Here is a 15,648-nt window from a genome sequence, read left to right as displayed (position 1 = left end):
GAAATCGCATCATATGACCCCTTTAAATTGACATAAAATATTGCACTCTGCCTACTAAAACAGGATGAAACCGTAATTATAGTACTTCAGAATATGCTGACTTTGTCAGATGCTTCAACAGATTCCTCCACAGTGTTAAATACGACATATGCTTTGACTCCACTGCATGGACACCAAGCCTGAAGTAAGTTTCATTCCAGATCTGTCATTTTTTTTAGGCCTTGAAATAGAACTTGTTGTCTGTCACCGTATGTGAGATTCAGCCAATTTTCTTTCAGTGAGAAAGTGATATATGTGGGTAGAAGATGAGTACACATGGTGCATGGGTAATTAGTCTCGTTGGGTTTGAGTTCAATGACTTACAGATGGCTGGGTGGATCAGTTAGACAAAGCAGAAACTTCACTTAATTCTTTTTGTGTTGTCCATTTAGACACTTTTGGCTCTGGTTAAGTCATACATCTTGAAGCACCTTGAGATAGAATACAAATTTATGGTGTTATTGTAAATGAGTCATCATCATGATTTGAAAAATTTCACTCAGCAATACGTCCAAATAATTTATTATATAATGCTGATATATAGTTTTTATTTATTATTTAGTTTATATATATATATATATATAATTTTTAATTAATATATAAAATATAAATATATCATACATTTAATTTATTGGCTATTTGCACATTTTTAGGAAAGGTTTTATCCCTTGTGCAATACAGCCCTCTGAATATACATACAGTACAAATTCATACTGATCTGTCAGTGATGCTTAATTGTCTATAATGTAATGAAATAATATATGCAAGGCTGCAGGAAGGGTTCAGGATGCAGGATGTTGCATGTTGCACCTTCCTGCCCCCTCCACCCTGCAGCATGAACATTCCTCTGTTTTTATTGCTAGAGTACAGGCTTTTCTCTATAATGCCTATTCTTATCACAGAAGAAGGTTGCAGATATTAAGATCCCCTATAGAACTTTCAGATGTCAAGTGAATTTCTGAGTTCAAAGTTCAGTCTGAAACTTCAGTTTTAAAGTAAGCGTGTGTATGTACATGTGAAAGAGGGAGATAACATAAAACTGGTGTTAAAAAGACGCCCGCAGACCGCAGCATGAAACCATGTTACTTTTTGGCTCTCACCAACTTCCTGTTTCTACCACAGATATTACAGTACAGCTTGAGACACTGTGATTTAATAATTGTTACCCTTGACCTCACTATTACATATCACCACATATTTTGGAAGCCTGTTTCTGCCTTTGGATAATGAAAAAGATCAATTGTGACTTCCAAACTAATAATTTTGAGAAAAATGTCATAGTAGCAAGATGTTAACTCGCAATTGCAAATTTATAACTCGTAATTCTGACAGAATTGGGAATTGGGAATTTGGAGAAAACAAGTCAACATGACAAGATGGAGGAAACAGGTTTCCATATTACCACTAAAACAGAAGCAGAAAAATGATTAATATGAGACATAATGAATGAATACCTAGAAAATGCACTTACAAATATATATTTATTTATTGGCAGGTCCAGGTTTGTTCTTTGTGATAAAAATAGCAGTTTATTGGTATTAGAATTTAGAATTTCTCACTCAGCATATGCATTGAAAGTATTATTTTACAATAGATATTTTCAGATGGTTAGTTTCCTGAATATTTTCAGATTATTTACAGAGTTGAGCACAGTCACAGGGACAGCTGTGATTTCTCAGGACACATTTTTTGCTGATCAAGTAGTAGGGATTTTTTATGTGTGGTATTCAAAAGAATCACTTACAGCACTTTTAATAAGATCTTTCCAGTTGTGCTTTGTCAGTTTCTGTCCCAGGATCTTAATCAATATGAAATAAGATAGATAGATCGAGGTGAAGAAACCTGCCACAAAGATTGCTGACTCACAACACACATATAGATAGCAAATGATGATTTATTTACCACATATCTTCTCTTTAATTTGCCCTTCAAATTGACAATTGATGTCTGGCTCTCCAGACCACCAAAGTGCAGTGCTAGACAGAATCTTCCTACGGCGTTGTAAAACTGAGACCAGACAAAATGTAAGTTATTGATGCTTTTTGCATCGGTTTTGTCTGACCTTTTGATTGAGGCCATTGTGTTAACATGTTACCAACAATTCGGTTATTAACCAAAGCATGAGGAAATCTGACTATATTTTTACATTTTCTGAAGAATGTGCAGAAGTCAGATCACTTAGACAAGCCACACGATTTCAGGTAGGCTATCATTAATGTCTATAGCTCAAACGGGCTGGTATGAGTTATGCAATGTTTAATACTTAGGACCAAGGGTTTTGAAAAACCATATCATGGAAAGGACAACTGATTTAAAATAGTCTAGGTCTTTCAACAGTCTACATCTGAATTATAATTCAGAGCTCTAAGACAATGATGTTACAGGCTCATACTGCATTAGTTTTATATGGTGGATTGTCCTGCTTCATTCAACTGATTCAGTGGTGTAGTGGTGCTTGGAGAAGTGGGTATACTCTTAATTTATGCCCCATGACATGTTTTAAACAGTGACGTGTAAAACTAGTCTTGTATATTTAGTTCACCCCAAAATGGGCCAGTAGTATTTGCATATTGTCACTTAACTTCTGCTGCTTGACTTCACGGAGTAAGAATCATTATGAAATAAAAATTTGCCACAGAAGAGATGCAGATTTTGCACAAAAAAAAAATAGACTGCAGCAATTAACATTTTGTCAGAACCTCTAGTACATTACATGCTATTTTTTTTAGTTGTCTGTTTGTAGGAGAATAATGATCTCTATTTTTTATTATTTTTTTAAAATCGACAAAAAAAAAATAGACTGCAGCAATTAACATTTTGTCAGAACCTCTAGTACATTACATGCTATTTTTTTAGTTGTCTGTTTGTAGGAGAATAATGATCTCTATTTTTTATTATTTTTTTTAAATCATGACAATTTATCCAGAATTTATCCCCCCATCCCCACCACCTTTTTAATATAAATAAGCACCAGTCAAGCTGCGATATCAAACAGGACCACAGGGAGACGCCAAAAGACCACTAAACCTGCTGTCTTGAGCTTACTGTACATACGATCCATTCAGAATAACTATACCAGTGCATAATCTAAAACACCTTCAGTCACCATTCAGTATAACACTGGTGCTTTTAAACCAAATACACACTGAAAATAATAATTTACTGACATCTGGACTCGACTCTCCACAATCTCTGATGAAATCGGTTGGGTTTTCTCTGTATTAGAGCTGTTTTGAATTTACTGTTTGAATGCATTTGTTTACTGGAGCCTTTGACTGAAAAGTTTACAGGAGTTTACGGGTTTTTAAGCTATTGTTTTCGTTGTAATGTACTGATTCAAATTAGTAATCAGTAATTAACTATTATTTTACCACTCTGCGCATCCCCTGACATGCTCTCGCGCATGAAGAAGCAGTGCCTCTGTCACTGTCGGCAGTCGGCATCCTCTCTGACTGACGGAGCTGGCGAAGGCGCAATCATTAAACATATTTCAAAAGAAGCCGGTGCCACGGTCACATGCGATTGGATTAGCTATTCATGTGGTGGACTGTCATGATTTTGCCTAATGCAGGACACTAATGAATGATGCGCATCAGAAGAGATTTAGAAGTGGGTATAGGCTACGCAAAGCCGACTGATAAAGAAGTGGGTGTCCTCCACTACACCACTGAGCTGATTGCTTTACAGATGTGCACAGCTGGCCATGTCAGGTCTATCATGATGTTGTTTAACTAAGCAGCTATATATATAATATTACGCGATTAATCGCATCCAAAATTACAATTATTGTTTACAAAATATATGTGTGTGTACTGTGTATATTTATTATGTATACATAAATACACAAACATACATGTACCCCCAAAAAAAGAAAATTCTGTTAAATTTATTCAAGCTTATGTTCCAAAACAAATTCAAAATCATCACAATTAAAAGAACCAAAGACATAAACTACTTCAGTCTGTGTGCATTGAATTTATTTAATACACAAGTTTCACAATTTGAGTTGAATTACTGAAATAAATGAACTTTTCCACGACATTCTAATTTATTGAGATGCACCTGTGTATGTAGACTATATAAGCTTGAATACATTTGAAGGAAGTTTCGATTTTTTTTGGGAGGTACACACGAAAGTATTGTGAATGGAGCAGCAAGTGCCTGGCACGAGAAGTTTCTTTCATTATTTGTTCGTGTGCGCGTTCCCGTCAGCGTCCCTCGTGAATTTTGTGTGGAGTACAGCGGGCGCGCGCACGGCTCCAGTCAGTCCCAGCGCTTTGTCACAGGGAGCGCGCACGGAGCGCGATAAGACAAGAGCCGGGAACGCGGAAACAGTGCAAGCGGTTGACAATAGAGTTGAGGTGCATTAGCCGGCGACTGCGGGAAAGAGCGACGCTCACCGCAGAAACCGTGTTTGAAAGCCCAGTATCTGGGTGTAACAGATTTACTTTTATTTCAGGTCGTCGGATAAGAAGCCCGTTTGAGTGGATAAAACCGCACCAGTGAGGAAAAAGGCGGATTGTTTCTCTCTCCGGCTTGACTAGAATTAGTCGGGATTTGAGAATGTCGGGGAGCCGAGAGGAGGAGCGGCGGAAACTCGCCGACATCATCAACCACTGGAACGCCAACCGGCTCGACCTGTTCGAGATCAGCCAACCGACCGAGGTGAGCCCGCGGAGCCGCCAGCGAGCGCAGGCCGCACGGTCTCCTGTCTGTCCGTGCCGCGAGATCCATTCCCTCAGCACGCGAGATTGTTATAGTAAAGAAACGTGCGCTTAATCTGTCATATATGATCTGTTTTTGTGTCTCAGTGGCTCTGGAACGGCTAAATCACGACGGGAGCTTTATTATGACTTATCTAATGCATTTTTGAGTCAGGTAATGGCAGGTTATGTCTATGTTGGAGGTGAAGTAAAGCATAAATAGTCTAGTATGAGTAAAATGTGGACACTTCTAGCTGAGTCGCTGTAGCTGTTCAACACTGGCCTTTGTGTTTTACGTTAAAACGTTTCTTACCACGCACGAGCCGGTCATTTACCGGGCTAAAATCGGTGCTTGCAGTTTGAGGCAGAGAGCTGCATGCAAAGCTGTCGGATTAGATCAGACCAGCTGCATAATAGTTCTGGATGATGTTGTAGATGAATGTAATAAACATGGTTTGTTAGGATGTCAGTCGATGGTCAACAGAAACTGGCTGTATAAGTGATGTAACCTGAAATGCACCGGTGGTTGTGCGTTTATTTGCACAGTGTATGTTTTCAGATATTTCTAACGCAAGCGTCATGCATGTTGTCACTCGGGTGCATGAGAATGTGCATTGCTATATTTGCTTAAATGTTAGCTCAAGCATGTTTTAGATGCATCTAGCAAACAATCGCTGGATAAATGGTGTTTAACGCGCATTTGTTTTGCATGCATATGCTTTGGAATTAGTGTTTTTAGGCGGGCAGTGCATGAATGCATTGAATGAAGGGGGTTGGGGGTAAAGCATCAGGTCGGGGGTCTTCCCTGCTGATTTACTGGAAACCCCATAGGCGCTAAGAATATTCTTTGGCTCTTAATAATTCATGCATAAGACGTGGTATTGAGCCCCTGAGGCACCTGCTGATGTGACATAATAAAAGCCTAGATTAGGTTTGTTTTGGTGTGTAGAGGGTGATTACTAAGAAGTGGACAATGCATTGACAGAACCCCCTTAAAGACCACAAACTCTTAAGATCAGCAGGAGTGTTGAAGAGCAGATGATGACGTAATCGTCTTGTCCTCCAACCAAACGATTTGCAAGCCTGCTTCTATTGTCACATTTTATTCACTGGAACATTGTATAACTAGAGATCTACTAATATAATTTTTTTCATTCAGTCCTGATTGTTTTTGTTATAATAACCAGTGTGCAGAACCGATATTTTATTTTTATTGTTATTAGATTGCAAAACATAAATATAATAAAGTTTATTTAAATATTTATCTAATATAATATATTCAATTTATATATGCATAAAAATTCTGATGTAATTATTATTAGTTATGCCATGACATACTGCACGCAGCTGTTTTGCGATCTAAGTGGTTGCATATTTATTTTTTACTTTTTGTTTTGGGCTGTGAGTGTGACTAGGGCTGAGAAGCCTAAAATGCTTTGCATTTCTCACTTGAGAATGAATTATGTAAGGAGTCATTTGTGTAAACAATCCATTAAGTAACAATCCAAATAAGTAGTTAACTTTACCTTTTGAAACGCTACTGTTTACTGTTGAATGCACAGTGGTGTAATGACATTGAAGGGTGCTTTATTTTTGGAGACACAAATGATGCAGAATATCAGTAGACCAGACATTTAAGGACTGATTGTCAGTCTTTCTGAACATCACCTGATTTTAAAGGAATAGTTCACCAAAAAAATGAAAATTTGCTGATAAGTTACTCCCCCTCAGGCCATACAGTGAATACAGTCAATAATACACAAGTAATCCACATGACTCCAGTCCATCAATTAACATCTGGTGAAGCGTAAAACTACATGTTTGTAATAAAACATAATTCATCTTTAAAACATTTTTAACTTAAAACTGATGAGTCCTCTATCCATAATATAGCTTTCTCCAGTGTACTATTCCATGAAAGCATATTGGCTTGGCAGTAGATGGATGTGTACAAAAGTGTGTTTGGAATGCTAACGTGTATGCAAGTTATCACAAGCTAACATGTATCACAGTCATTTGGGATTAAGGTGTGTTTACAGATCTTATTTGGAGATCCAGGGCAGACCTAAAAAATGCCTTGTTATACATTAAATAAATAAGCAAGTGTGTTTAACAGGCTTAGTCATTTATTGCATGCATGGTTTTCTGGGATTGTTTTGCATGTGGTATCTGCAGTGTGGCGTCTTCCTGTTTTGCACAACTTTTCATTTTAGAATTTGTGTGCATAGTCTTTATGAAGTCAGATTGCTTCCTTTAGTTCCCTCTGTTTAGGATACATTTCTTGCAATGTTGCTCATTTGTAATTCACTTTGGATAAAGCGCCTACTAAATGATTAAATGTAAATGAAACATTGCTTTTTATATGGTAATTAAAAAGCTACAAGATACCATGTTTAAAAGATAACATTTCATAATCTTTCATGAGATTACACTCTTAAAAATAAAGGTGCTTCAAAAGGTTCTTCAAGCGATGCCATAGAACAGGGTTCCTCAAATCTTACCCTGGAGGTCCAATGCGCTGCAGAGTTTAGCTCCAACCCTGATCAAACTCAGCTACCTGTGATTTTCGAATGATCCTGAAGACATTGATTAGCATGCTCAGGTGTGTTTGATTAGGGTTAGAGCTAAACTCTGCAGGAAAGTGGATCTCGTGGTCCAGATTTGAGGATCCCTGCCATAGAAGAACCATTTTTGGTTCCACAAAGAACCATTCGGTCAAAGGTTCTTTAAAGAACCATCTCTTTCTAACCTTTTTATAATCTGAAGAACCTTCTTTCGCCACAAAAAACCTTTTGTGAAACAGAAAGGTTCTTCAGATGTTAAAGGTTCTTTATGGAACCATTTAGACAAAAAGGTTCTTCTGTGGCATCGTGAAGCACCTTTATTTTTAAGAGTGTACTTGAGCTTTTAGGAAGGGTGCATCAGGCAATTGTTTAAACTGATTGGTGTGTTGAAATTAATTTGATTCCAAAATACAAAAACCAAGCTTTTCACCAGTTGACACTGTGTTTTTAAGAAGATGGAGGATCAAAGTGATGCATGCCGTCATTTCCTGTATCTACATCTGTATCTTGTCCACCAAAGATCGTTTCATGGGCCTGACTGTCCCCACCCTACTGACGTCTTGTGAATCCATTCCCATGTGTCTCAAACTGGCTAAGATTGGCTCTGTGACATCCGCTTTGGCAAGTGTTAGATACCCATTGCATGGCTGAAAGGACATAAAAAAAAGATTGTGAAGTTGTTGTTGCTAGAGGCAGGGCTCGACAGTGCGACCATTTCAGTCGCATTTGCGACTGAAAACTACTGCGTGCGACTATGAAATTTATTTTAGGAGCACCAGTGCGACTGACCCGATCATCATCATACTTGTGGTTGCGCTCAGGGAAGCTTCAAAGCTTTCTACGTGTTTTTGCAGCGTCGAGTAATGTATCAGACATATCTCACCAATCCTTCATAAGCAAAGTGTAGACAGGGTGTAAATAAGAGATTCATCACACAGTGTAGAGAGCTTCGTTGATTATAAATGTGAGCTCGCGATGAACTAAGATGATGAGTGACAGCTTTGAATGATTTTTAAGGGAGTTTGTAAATGTGATAACTGATTTAATACAATACAATTCAATAAACAAGAAGTTAATTTTAAGTTACTTACATTGTCTGACTATAACACTATTGTCTGATTTTGCTCTATTTCGTTGTATTTCGAAATATTTCGAAAATAGTTTAAAAACAAAGTCACAGCTCAGCCGCTGCGCATCTCCATTCAAACACAGCGGTGTTTCGTTTATGAACGAACAGTTTTTTTAAACGAATCTAGTGAGTCAGTGATTCATGATTACCCATTCATAAAGACAGTCACTCTTGAATGAATAAGCCGTTCGAATGAATCAATTGAATGAATGATTCAGTGATAAAAATCAGTGACTTGCCGCCACCTGCTGGCAGTTTTAGTTTCATTTTTAAAGTATCTTTTCAGTTATTTAAATCATTTAATATTTCTATATTCAAAATTTTATATTTAAAACATTAATATCATCATGGATTTATGGATTTAATTGCACTCATTCCACTTCTGAACCTCATTAAATGTCTGAAAGTACATCAAACAACACTTTTGTGTTCTTCTGTGCCACCTCTACAAATTATTTTTGTTAATACTGATTTCATTTGATTTTTAACTTGTTTCTTATTCTACTCTTATTCTGTTGTTAAGCTTATAATTTAAGAATTTGACAAAAGATGACATACTTTTAATAAAGTTAGAGGAGTCAAATATTACCTCGTAATGGGAAGGCTACTTTTTGATAACATTTTGGATTATTGATTAGAAGGTGCTCCTAAAATTTTGAACGTGCTCCTACATTTTTTAAGTTAGGAGCACAAGTGCTCCTAAAAAGAAAAGTAAGCGTCGAGCCCTGGCTAGAGGTAAACCTATAATTGGTTTAGCTGACATTTTAAATGGATATTTATGCTTTTGTTCTTTAATATAGGGTTTCTCACTACATTTAGACATAATGAAAAACATAGATGAACAGGACGTTGTGATGCATTAGAATATGCTTCTGGGTTTCCGATGCTAGAACACTTTTAATTTTAGGTAGCATTAAATTAAGAGTCTTGGACAAGTATATGATACTAGTAAAACTGGTTACATTCATTAGTTGTTGCAAATGCACATTATTAGTCAAGTAAAGAATGCTGTTCAGAGGTAAGTGATGAATGATGTAGTTATTAAAGGGGTAATGAATTGAGAAATCAAAATTCCCTTGATTTTTTTGACATGTAAGAGGTCATTGTCCTATAAAAACATACTGTAAGTTTCAGAACTCAAAACTTTCTCATTAGTCTAAAAACAGCTTATATTGAAGCCATTCTGTTGAAGCCAACAGTTTATGGAATGTGCCACTTTATGATGTAACAATGTGGCTAAACTCTGCCTCCACAAAAGATCAACCCCTGCTTCATCACTGCCTGTTTAGCTCCGCCCACCGATTTGCGCATGTCTATGCAGAAACTAAACTATAAAGATGGCTCTGAAGACAACAAGACGCTGTGCAGTGCCAAGATGTGGAAAAACAGTCTGCATTGCCTTCCTTCTAATCACTACATTAGGAAAGAGTTGATTAACTTTATTTTTAATGAAGTTCCAGACCACGCGAGTAAGAACTTGGTCCTTTGTTCACTTCATTTTACCACACATTTGTTTACAAACAAGGCACAATTTTCAGAAAGATTGAAATTAAAAGACGATTCTGTACCGATTATGTTAGATCCGCCAGTAATGTCGCAATACACAAGTGTAAATAACAGTTTTTATTACTTGGTCACTATTGCTTTGTCTATTATTATTACAGATTGTTTGATATGCTCTGAGTATTTATGCGTTTTTAACCTAAATCACAGCAGCGTCCATCATGTAGCCTGACAAACATACACAACTGTTAGCCAATCATACCAGTGGTGTTTTCTTCAGTGTCTACAATCCAGCTATTCAAACAGAGAGTTCCGATGAGGGGGTCAAAACAGGACAGAAAATAGCCTATTACTTCTAAATTATGATTTTTTTTAAATCTAAAAATCTTGATAACATTATAAGTGGACCTCAGAGAACAGTACAAAATAATAAAAAAAGGCAGTTCATGACCCCTTTAATGTGTCAAAGCAGAAAATGATGAAATATTAGTTTTACGTATGATTATCAGACAGTTAAACATAAAAATAGCCAATGTACATTTATGCATTTATAGTCAGGTTTGTGTGTTTAATGAGGTGCTCAAGCTAAGAAAATGCAACCTTTTTATGGGTCTAAAAATGTTGTGTAAGAAATTATGAGACTTGTCACCTCAACAGCGTGTGACTCTCTGGGAAATCATCTCCATGGTGATTTTCGTGCCTTTATATGTGCACAATCTGAGCCTGCATTTCCTTTTTTTGTGAGGAATGTACTGTGGTCTGCACTGTAGTTGTGTATGTATAAAACTCTGAGGTTTCCCTCAGCAGTAATTTAAAAATCCTAATCCATAGTAATGCACTTTTGGGTTCAGCATCAAGAATATCTTTTATTTTTGTCTTGAACCTGTTTCCTATGTCAACACAAAAGCTCCCATGAAATGTTTTGAGCACAGTGTTGATGTGTTTCCTGTTAAAACAGGAAAGTGGGGTGAGATGTTTTTGTTTAAAATGGCCAATAGCCTTTAGTTTAAACCACAATCTGGAACAAAAAAAAATCACATTTGACATTGTGTTGTAAATGAAAGCAATAAATTCAAGCAACATCTTTTGCAAAAAATTGATTGTTGGGAAAGGAAAGAAAGCATTAAAATGTGTTATTAATATGTGTTCTATTCTGCTGCAAGACTTACACTTTTGATTTCATGAGGTCTTTAAAATATCACCGTTTAACAATTGCCTAAATCTTCTTGGACTGTTCCAAAGTCATTTGCCGTTCATTTATTATTCAAAATCTTTTTATGAAGAAATCAGGATTTATGAATCTCTGTGATTTCCTGCAGCAACTACAGTGACGCAAATGTTCAGGGTTTGCTGAGCTTTTTGTCGACTGTGGCTGGTGTTTTTCTCTGAACTTGCAGCCGTTGACAGCTCCTGTGCAAAGGCTGCGTGTTGAATCATAACAAGTGGCCTCACGTGGTGCAGAGGGTGGGGTTCCTATCGGAATCATTGTAATCCACTCTCATGCTTTTCCTCCTTGTACTGTGACTGCTTCACCCTCCCTCCTGCAGGAGAGTGTTTTATTTCCCAGCTACAGGCTGAAAACGGCTCATCGGCCATGTTGTGCAAATTCAGCATGAGAGCTTGTCAACAGGATCAGAATTGATGTCAATTCTGTGCAGCTAGTTTGATATTTGATTTAATAAAAGATTACTGTATTTTTCATCACATTAAAGTTACTTTTTATATAAAACCATTACTACTTGCATTGCATATAGGATTTACATTTTCATTTTAAAGGAATAGTTCACCGAAAAATGAAAATTTGCTGAAAATGTACTTGCCCTCAGGCCAGGATGTAGATGAGTTTGTTTCTTCATGGGAACAGATTTGGAGAAATTTAGCATTATATCACTTGCTCACCAATGGATCGTCTGCAGTGAATGGGTGCCGTCAGAATGAGAGTCCCCAAATAGTTGTAATCCACAAGCTGCATATTTGTGATAAAACTATTTTTAAGATGGTTTTATCCTCAAACTGCTGCTTTCGGCTAAAATACAAATCCTCTATCCGTAATATTGCTTTCTCCAGTGAAAAATTCATGACATCTGAATCAGGAGAGAAATATGCACAGATCAAGCCCCGTTTACAAGCCAAAACCGTTTTAAACAAATATATTGTTTGATTTTGATGTGAGAAACAACAGGGAATGGATAGGCCAGGATGTAGATGAGTTTGTTTCTTCATGGGAACAGATTTGGAGAAATTTAGCATTATATCACTTGCTCACCAATGGATCGTCTGCAGTGAATGGGTGCCGTCAGAATGAGAGTCCCCAAATAGTTGTAATCCACAAGCTGCATATTTGTGATAAAACTATTTTTAAGATGGTTTTATCCTCAAACTGCTGCTTTCGGCTAAAATACAAATCCTCTATCCGTAATATTGCTTTCTCCAGTGAAAAATTCATGACATCTGAATCAGGAGAGAAATATGCACCGATCAAGCCCCGTTTACAAGCCAAAACCGTTTTAAACAAATATATTGTTTGATTTTGATGTGAGAAACAACAGGGAATGGATTTTTTTTCAGTGGAGGAAGTGTTATTATAGATTATGGAGTGGTATGTTGGCCAAAAGCGATGGTTTAAAGTTAAAACACCTTAAAAGATAGTTCACCCCAAAATTCTATCATCATTTTTAGTCACCCAAATGGTTCCAAACCTGCATATGACTTGTGTTGAACTCAAACAGAAGAATGCTTTTAAAGAATAATGGTAACCAGCAACTGTTTGTTTAAATATTTTTTTTAAATGTGTTTTTAATTGCCGGTTATATTGATTAGTTGTTACATTCCTAATTTTAAAATTGAAAAAAAAATAAAAATTCAGACTTGCAAAATCTTTTTGGATATGAAATGGACTATAAGTAGTAATCCAAAGGCAGTATGTTGTTTTTATAGCATTTGTTACCGGCATGTAATGCATCACTCATCAGTCCAAGATCAAGGCACCTAGATTTCCTTCATCCACCCAGTGACTTTGATCCTGTTGTTTTTGAGAGGTGGTTCTGCAGTCTGTGCACACAAACACCTTATTGTCTTGGCGCTGAATAGCTGTCATTAGACTCTATGGATGTCCTGTGAATGGGAGGTCTGATCCCAACCCTAGCCTTGGCTTGTCTGTCTCTATTAATCTCCTGGGAGGCCCCGATGGTCAGTCAGTGGCCGCTCCAGGGCTGACCTGATTGGCTGTCGTTCCCTCCAACAAACACCCCACTGTCCTTATGTGTGTAGACACACACAGGTGACCTCACAGGATCAGATGGCTGTTCAGAGCTGTTGACTTGTCTGTTTACGCTGTTCTTTCCAACATGCTTTCTCATCAATTTACAAACACAGACAGCATTTCTTTTATGCGTTTATTTCACCTCCGTGAAGTTGGCACCCCATAAAAAGAAATAATCATCAAAACTATGCCATTTGTGCTACGTTTGTGCTGATTTGTGCCGTAGCATTTGTTACCGGCATGTAATGCATCACTCATCAGTCCAAGATCAAGGCACCTAGATTTCCTTCATCCACCCAGTGACTTTGATCCTGTTGTTTTTGAGAGGTGGTTCTGCAGTCTGTGCACACAAACACCTTATTGTCTTGGCGCTGAATAGCTGTCATTAGACTCTATGGATGTCCTGTGAATGGGAGGTCTGATCCCAACCCTAGCCTTGGCTTGTCCGTCTCTATTAATCTCCTGGGAGGCCCCGATGGTCAGTCAGTGGCCGCTCCAGGGCTGACCTGATTGGCTGTCGTTCCCTCCAACAAACACCCCACTGTCCTTATGTGTGTAGACACACACAGGTGACCTCACAGGATCAGATGGCTGTTCAGAGCTGTTGACTTGTCTGTTTACGCTGTTCTTTCCAACATGCTTTCTCATCAATTTACAAACACAGACAGCATTTCTTTTATGCGTTTATTTCACCTCCGTGAAGTTGGCACCCCATAAAAAGAAATAATCATCAAAACTATGCCATTTGTGCTACGTTTGTGCTGATTTGTGCCGCAAAAACGAACATTTGTGCTGGTTTGGTGTTTGAGATATTAAACAATTTTTTTGACCGTGTGACGTCACTCTCCATCCCATGTTGCCAAAATCGTTCCGAACCAGCGCAGTTCGTTTGTGCTCGATTTGTGCCGTTAAAACAAACACCATCTATTTTCCTTCCTTAGATATAACCAAAATATTTTCGGGAGCTGTGACGTAACTCTCCACCCCAGGTCGTCTAAATCGCACAAAACTGGCGTCATTAGTTTGTGCCGGTTTGTGCTGTTAAAATGAACATCAAATATATTTCCCCTTCATAGAAATAACAAAAACAATTCTGGGCAGTGATGTCACTCTCCACCCAATGCAATCTAAATCGTTCCAAAATGGTGCCATTCGTTTGTGCTCGATTTGTGCCGTTAAAACAAACACCATCTATTTTCCTTCCTTAGATATAACCAAAATATTTTCGGGAGCTGTGACGTAACTCTCCACCCCAGGTTGTCTAAATCGCACAAAACTGGTGTCATTAGTTTGTGCTCGGTTTGTGCTGTTAAAATGAACATTAGATATATTTCCCCTTCATAGAAATAACAAAAACAATTCTGGGCAGTGATGTCACTCTCCACCCAATGCAATCTAAATCGTTCCAAAATGGTGCCATTCGTTTGTGCTCGATTTGTGCTGATTTGTGCCGTTCAAATTTACATTGTATCTATTTCCCGTCCTCCGAAATAACAAATACAAAACGGGCCAGTGACGTCACTCTCCACCCCATGCTGTCCAAATCCCTCCATACCGGTGCCATTCATTTGTGCTTGATTTGTGCCGTTAAAAGAAACAATGTAACCATGACCTCTTCTTAAATATAACGGGAACTTTACTCTCCACCCTGTTTTCGGGCGGCCGCAGAGTAAAAAAAAAAAAGTGTTTGTGCTGCCTTAAAATTGCAAGTTTAGTCAGCTCCAAGTTTTCACTGACTTCATATCTCAAGTTGACTAAGCTTAAATTTCAAGGCAGCATTAAGTTGAAACGGTGAGACTGTGATTTTTTTTTTTTAGTCTAAATCGTTCTAATTCATTTGTGCTCAATTTGTGCCATTAGAATACTGAACATATTCCCCCCTAGGAATAACAAATATATGCTAATTCAGGGAGCTCTCCGTCCATGCCAACGGCTCCGTTCGTTTGTGCTATAGATGCCGTTAAAATGAACATTCTATTTTTATTTCTCCTCAGTAAAACATTACAAATATCTGGAAGAAAATTGATGGCACGCAAGCCGCTCGTCCAAATTCCTGTCTTCTGTAGTTTGCAAATCTGCTGGTTTGCAAGGTTTTTCTCAATTTTATTGCCAGTGACTTCAAGCACCAAATCCAAAATTTGAATTTTGTCGGAACAAACTATTGCAACTTAATATCACACATTCGTGTTCTTGTTTGTTGCTATTTGTATTCATTTGTTACAAAAATGCAACATAGAACTAAATTACTGGTTTATATTCAAGTAACAAATATCACTGATACATAAATGCAATAATTTATACCAAGGTATAGCCTACCAACAAAACTATTTTTATCCGTTAAAGCAGGCTCTTTAATGTAACAAGGTTACTATGTATATTTTAATATAGCTAGCAAGTAGCCTGACTTTACCATCGACATCAACTGTTTTCTCACTTAGTAGCCTATTG

The 15,648-nt window shown here is 37.6% G+C and overlaps 1 protein-coding gene across 1 annotated transcript in view; it reads left to right on the top strand.

Annotated features, from left to right (window-relative positions):
* Nucleotides 1-4,369: 4,369 nt before the first annotated feature.
* The window catches only part of LOC107549673 (afadin-like), a 136,082-nt gene continuing 124,803 nt past the window's right edge, over nt 4,370-15,648 (top strand). The window contains exon 1 of the mRNA XM_016230848.1: nt 4,370-4,704. Coding sequence (XP_016086334.1) covers nt 4,603-4,704 — 102 coding nt within the window. The 5' untranslated portion in view covers nt 4,370-4,602. The remainder of the gene's footprint in view (nt 4,705-15,648) is intronic.

The sequence above is a fragment of the Sinocyclocheilus grahami genome, unplaced genomic scaffold, assembly GCF_001515645.1.
Source record: "Sinocyclocheilus grahami isolate Dianchi unplaced genomic scaffold, SAMN03320097.WGS_v1.1 scaffold378.1, whole genome shotgun sequence".
NCBI lineage: Eukaryota > Metazoa > Chordata > Actinopteri > Cypriniformes > Cyprinidae > Sinocyclocheilus > Sinocyclocheilus grahami.
Note: the sequence above shows the minus strand (reverse complement) of the source record. Positions and strands in the feature narration are given on the sequence as shown.